At 46.3% G+C, this 6,509-nt stretch overlaps 1 protein-coding gene across 1 annotated transcript; it reads right to left on the bottom strand.

The window, feature by feature from the left end:
- Nucleotides 1–651: 651 nt before the first annotated feature.
- On the bottom strand, nucleotides 652–4,876 carry LOC310878286 (NF-kappa-B inhibitor alpha-like). Its single transcript, XM_083792537.1, has 6 exons — nucleotides 4,454–4,876; nucleotides 3,491–3,596; nucleotides 2,895–3,105; nucleotides 2,368–2,456; nucleotides 1,560–1,820; nucleotides 652–1,273 (listed from the first exon to the last, which is right to left on the bottom strand). Exons 1-6 carry the CDS (start codon nucleotides 4,780–4,782, stop codon nucleotides 1,238–1,240), a joined length of 1,032 nt encoding a protein of 343 aa, XP_083648663.1. The 5' UTR covers nucleotides 4,783–4,876; the 3' UTR covers nucleotides 652–1,237.
- Between the last annotated feature and the right edge of the window lie 1,633 nt (nucleotides 4,877–6,509).

Genomic DNA, 6,509 nt, shown 5'->3' with positions numbered 1-6,509 from the left:
AGGAATGTCGGGAACAGCTGAGTGTTCTGTTCTGGGAATTTCCTGTCGCTCCGTAGCCCCGCCTTCCAGAACACTTCCTTATTTAGCTGCTTGAATGATTGTCATCAAACACATGCACACAAAATTCCATTCTTTTTTTCCTTCCTACTGAGTAAGTGTGGGACTCGTTCAAACTATTAACTGCTCTTGAGCCATTACAATCCATTTGTACGTCTGAGTGTAACCAAAAGCACTCGTAGGAGTCGATCTGGTTACATTTATTGTGCACACTGTCAGTTAAATTGACAGTAAAGGATTTTACAGTTTCTATGCACAAGAATCACACTGCATAAATAACTGCTCTCTCTCGGACAGATCAGGAGTTCTTCAAACAGTAGCAATGTGTTGTCATTCTGAAGGCTGCATGACATGCATTACATGAGAATAAAGGCCTCTAGTCGGGGGCGAAGCTCTCACCTTTTTACAGGATGCATTCATGCAGGCAACAAAGTGACTTAATCCTTTCTGGCACTTATCTACGCTCAGGCCCAAGTATAGTATTATATCAAAACAGCCTTTTCCTCCTTGCGGAAAAGGAAAAACAGACTGTGTGGCTACAGCATATGTGTGAAAAGAGCACACCTTGGCAGAGAAAGCACACAGGAGAAGTAGACGTGTTAAATAGAAGTGTTTTAATTTAACTGGAGTGTGTTGGATTGTTTTGCTGTGTGGACATTTACAAGCCGCTCAACTGTACACATTCACAGCTTCCATAAAAAATACATCTTTTGTACAGCCATTTACAATATCATACAACTGTCATGTTGTCGGTACACCCACCTATGCGCATGGATGTTTTGTTGAGAAAATGATCTTTTTTTCATGCCGTCCCTTGGATACAAGCGAACCACTATACAGCAATATGAGACCCTCCCCATCCCGGTTTATAATTGGTCACGTTTTTTACTTCCAAAAGTTCCAAGCATGTATTCGTGCCTCCTGCGCAAGTCCGGAGCCGTCTCGTTGGTATCACTGAGCTGTTCAAGTCGCTCTCTCGGGCCAGTTTCATTGACCCGTGTAGCTGTCCATCACCCAGACCTTGTCTGTCCGACTGTCCCTTTCCATCAGGGGACACACCTATGATGCCGTGTCATCCACATGACTGAGCTCCTGTGGCGTCGATGCAGGAGGACCTGGACAGGATGCCATGTCACTGTGGTGCCACGTCAGCTTCCCGTCTGTCATTTCCCGTCAGTCCCTAGTGTCCGTTCCACTGGATGTCATCGTAGCCCACCTGGAGATACGGGGAGAGGGCGTTCACATGAGGAACTACAGCGGATATAATAACGCTGTATCTGCAGATATGTGAGCTGAATTCAAAGGCATGAATGCTTTCTAAAAATTACTAAATGGGTTTGTAAAAAAAGGATTCCACTACCGAATCTGCCCCACTTTACCAAAGTGCCCGTAATGTTTTTTTTTTTTTAAGCCAAACACAAAATGCTATGAAACAACTGTAAAGACGTATACGTATGTATGGGTTTATTTTTGGTGGTCATTTGATTCAACCAAAAACACACCTCTTCGTCCGACTGGCCCTCATCCTCCTCCTCGCTGTCCTCCGATTCGCTGTCGGGCAGCTCCCGGAGCTCGGGGTTGGTCAGCGGGTACAGTTCTTTCCTGATGCCGTCGTCGCCGCGGCCGTAGGTGAGGTGAAAGGGGGAGTGTCCCCCGTACGTCAGGTGGTTGGGGTCGGCGCCGGCCCTCAGCAGCAGGCGGACCAGAGAGGCGTTCTGCTGGTCCACGGCGAGATGTAGCGCCGTGCGCCCGTTACACTGCTCCTAGAGGACGAGAGGGGAAGATGGCACTGGTTTTAGTTTTCTTTTCTTTTTTTTTAAGGGGGGGCAAGGAAACGCCTCGGACGTCAGTGTGATTGTCGGTGGTGGTAAAAGTATCAATACTGCAATACAGAAATACGCCGTTAAGTAAAACTCCGGAGTTCAAAATGTACTTTGAGTAAAAGTACAAAAGTATTGGTATCAAAATGCGTTGCATCGTGACGCATTGTGAGCTTGTACTGTAGATCAGCTATTTTAAATGGCCGAAATGTATGTAGGCCTGACGTGGTTAATGTTTTGTAATAAAAATGAATCTACGAATTACCTAGTAACTAAAGCTTTCAAATAAATGTAGCGGAAGTAAAAGTACTGTAAATGGGAAATACTCCAGTAAAGTTTTTAAAAACCCTCAAAATTGTATTCAAGTACAGTACTTGTACAGTACAGTAAATGCACTTAGTTACTTTACAACACTAGTGATTGTTGAACGCTACCCAATGTGACAATGCATGGCCGCTGTGTGTGTGTGTGTGGTGCGTTACTTGCGTACCTGTGCGTTTATGTCAGCTCCCAGTGCGACTAGGCTCTCCGCTAGGTGGAGGAACCCGTTAATTGAGGCCAGGTGGAGGCAGTTCTGACCTGCAGAAAACAAAACACCAGAGGAACAGGTCAACAACTGGCAGATCTGTGTCAAAATACCAGTGCGTGTTTAAACTGGAATATTAACAAGTTGTATACAATATGCTAGCTAAAGCACACTACCACTTTCTTAGAAAGTGGTAGGCTGGATAAAATAATCGGCTGGATAAAATAATCACCATAAGGCTAGTAGATTACTGGCACACTAAATAATATGTCCACACTGAATATTCTATCTTGTCATTTATAAAATGTATCTAAAAGGACAGATTAAGTCATCGCATGGCACGAGATCCTTCCAACCATATATTTGTTCTGTATTGTTCAGTATTTCCCATTCTTGCCTATAGCATTTAGAACGAAAAAACAACTAGGTCTCAAGTTCTCAAAGGTCTCAATTTAACATTTATGGCGAGCAAAACAGTTCTGCCATCTCACCTTGGTAGTTGCAGGCGGCCATGACGCCTTTGAGCTGCTCCGACGAACAGTTCTGCGTGAGGACGCTGAAGCAGTGCAGGTTGCCGCGGCGGCACGCGATGTGCAGCGGTGAATCGCCGCCATCGTCCACCAGCGCCGCGTCACAGCCAGACACCAGGAGGCGCTCACAAACCTCGGGCTGCTCCGTTATCACCGCCAGATGGAGAGGAGTCTAGAGGGAAGAACAGGGAAACGGAGACGTTTAAGTTAAGACTATTTGTCTCACATATACTATATCAGTGGGTCTTCATCTTTTCATTGTGAGGGTCCTTGAAGGGGTTCCCCCCGGGTAAATTTTTACAGAGTAGATTGGGATCCCAAAGACGAAAAGTATCTCTGTGGTTCCCTGGCCTAATGCATATCAAACCGAGGTGCTTAGAATTTAAAAGAAAAAAAGGTAGAGAAATATGTGGGAATGGAGCTTATACAGATGGTAGGGGAGGCATTTGGTGGTGAATATCTTAAGGGTTTCTTTTTAGTTTCTGATACTCTATCTCTCTTTGTTACAGGCGCACGCACACACACACACACACACACACACACAAGCTGTCAGCTACCTGTCTCTGGTCGTTCTGTGTGTTGAGGAAGTGTGTGTTTCTAGACAGGTCTATCATGTTTCTGATGCAGTCCTTGGCTTCATGGATGATGGCCAGGTGAAGCAGTCTGCAGACACAGGAGAAAAGAAAAACATTAGAGAGGCTATACACGCACACACAGGACCAGGCCTTCGGATTAGCACCCGCCAAACCCCGGCAGATATTAAGTGTTAGGCCCAACACTCCACTTGCCAAGCGAGTATTTCCCCACTGCCAGTTCAGACTTGCAACAAAATGTGGCAAAATTGCTAATTCAACAAAGGGAACCGTCAAGGTCTAAACTCCCCGGACATTGATAAACATGATTTCACACTGTGCAGGGTATGGGTATCTATTTATGGCCTTTAGTTTCACAACAATAAAGTACTGAAGCCTAGTACTGATGTAATCCTTGATCATACTGATATGCAGGAATTTGCAGCACTGAGGAGAATGTTAGGAAGCAAAGGAAATTAAGTAGCTTTAGGATAACAGACACAACTTAATGGGAGTCCATATAAAGTGGTGTGGTGTTGTAGTGTTTTAACTACTAGTGTATATTCTCTCTCTCTCTCTCTCTCTCTCTCTCTCTCTCTCGACTTGCGGGAACGCGCGTCGGTCGCCGGGGGCGCGCCTGGGACTTTCCCAGGCAGCTGAGTTTTTGACCCGCGGCCATAGATCCTGATAATAGCCTTTTGTTTACGTCCAAAAAAAATACCTCCGCGCCAGACCACAACTACGACTTGCATACAACCCCCCAAGAATGTACAACAAAAATACAATAAAAACACATTTAATTGCATAAACTACTAAAACCATAACACGGGGCCTAAAAAAAGAAACTCATTGCGGCCTAAACAAATGTAACCAAATGGTTCCATTTGTTTTAGGCCTCAAGTTCCTCCCCCAACTAAAATACTTTAATGTCATTAATCCAACGCTTACGTGTCTCCGTCCTCGGTGATGTGCGTCTTCCAGGAGTCGTGGTCGTGCGGTTGCTGCTCCGCGGCGGCGTGCTGTCGGTGCTGCGGCGGCGGGGCACAGCAGTCCACCGAGCCCACACGGAGCCTCGTCAGCTCGGCCGCCACCGCCTGGTACTCCTCCTCCTTCAGCGAGTCCAGGCCGCTGTCTAGCCGCTCCTCGGTCGTCGCCTGCAGGCCCGGCTTCATCGTCCCTTCCTTAGCCGCCGCCGCGGCGCCATCATCATCATCATCCCCGTGATCTCCTCCGCCGTAATCCATTTGGTTAAGTAAACTGGTCCGATGGAGGTCCATTATTGTGATGTGTGTGTGTGGGGGGGGGCTCGTGTGTACGTTTTAAAACGTTTGTGTTCGACGTGGAGTTGTGTGTGAGGCACAGAGAGGCAGAGTGTAAATTGTAAAAAGGTCCTCCGTCCGTGTGGATGGATTCGGGGCGGAGCTATGCGGGGAGGGAGGGGCGGAGCTACGGGGAGGGAGGGGCGGGGCGGGCCGAGCCCCCATTGAGATTATAGAATGGCTCTGGGGGTGAGGGCGGGGCGTAAGGAGGCGGAGCCTAGGAGAGAGAGAGAAAAAAAACTGAAATCTAGGTGGGGGAATTCCAGCCAAACTGTCACTTATAATAACACACCGTCCCCGTGCATGTACACAGATTGCTGGCTCCAACAGGGGATTTCTATTCAGACACTTTATAAATACACACTGAGAAGGCTACATGCATGCATTCACTGCCGTGGCTGACTGGCTGTGGAAAGTCACTTTGCAGCGGGTACATATATATATATATACTGTATATATATATATAATATTATATATATATATAATTCACTTTAATAAATGTACCCGCTACATTATAACAAAATGCCTAGGGCCAAGGCATTGCCATGTGTCAAGCCACAATTATTTTGCAATAAGCTACATTGGTGGATAAAGGAAAACATGCCAATGTGTGGACAGAGACTCACACTGGAGAGCCTTATCTAATATCTATGCAAGATCTTCCTCCAAAATTTGCAGCTAGAGACATCATTGCCCTTTGAATCAAATTGGCTATATCATCATCATCATCATCACAGTTGCTCAGCAAATGTGTGTTGTTCCTCAAATGCAATAAACTGATAACAACCAAGCATGCACAACAGAGATAGCGCTGGGGTTTCCCTGAGATCCACAGAACAAAGTTAATATTTGTTCCAACGAAGCAGAGTCAATCTTTCATTTTCGTTATTGATCATAATGCAAGTAATCAACTTGATAAAGACCCAGTCCCAGAATACTGCCAGTTTCCATGACAGTCAGAATGCCCCCCGCCCCCCTACCCAACAAGGCGAATGCCATTAGGGCAAGGGTGTCCAAACCTTTTTCAAAGGGGGCCATATTAGAAAATATTACACTACATTACCACATATAACTAGATGGTAAAAAATGAAATACAATAGCTTTTCTTTGACCCCTTCAGAATGAGACAAGGAACAAGGAATCCTGACATATTATACTCTCGGAAATGCCCAGGTAAATAAAAAACTTCAATGAAAATGTGTCTCATACTGTTGGGCAAGCCGTTCATAATAAATTCAGGTGTGAAGCCGCACTTTGGACACCCCTGCAATAGGCTATCTAGTTCACTGGTTCTCAAGGTGGGGTCATGGGGACCCCCAGGTGAGCTCCATACAGTATATGGAGATCTAAGGGTGGAAGCGGGGACATTCTCTTGAGTGTACACGGTTTGATGAGGGCCCAGGTAGGGCCGGGCCTTAATTTTCGGGCCTGTTGAGAAGTCTAGTTTTCGCCGGCTACTGCCGGGCACGGCTGCACTAATAACTTTGGGGCAGGCCCGTCTAGAGTTTGAATGTACAGGTGGGCCTGTTGAGAACTCTAGTTTTCGCCGGTTGCCGGGTGCGGCTGCGTTAATAACTTTGGGGCAGGCCCGTCTAGAGCTTGAAATTTGAATGGACAGGTATAAGTCAAAAGGGAGACATCGAAGAGGAAGGATGGATGGGGAAGGATCTTGGAACGGAAGCCAA

The sequence above is a fragment of the Protomyctophum parallelum genome, assembly GCF_964188405.1.
Source record: "Protomyctophum parallelum genome assembly, chromosome: 20".
Lineage (NCBI taxonomy): Eukaryota > Metazoa > Chordata > Actinopteri > Myctophiformes > Myctophidae > Protomyctophum > Protomyctophum parallelum.
Note: the sequence above shows the minus strand (reverse complement) of the source record. Positions and strands in the feature narration are given on the sequence as shown.

Coding starts and splice junctions, on each gene's coding strand:
- LOC310878286 (XM_083792537.1), bottom strand. CDS start 4,782: ATGGACCTCCATCGGACCAGTTTACTTAACCAAATGGATTACGGCGGA. Junction 3,597..4,453: donor ATCACCGAGGACGGAGACAC/GTAAGCGTTGGA, acceptor CTGTGTCTGCAG/ACTGCTTCACCTGGCCATCA. Junction 1,821..2,367: donor GAGCTGACATAAACGCACAG/GTACGCAAGTAA, acceptor CTCGTCCTCTAG/GAGCAGTGTAACGGGCGCAC.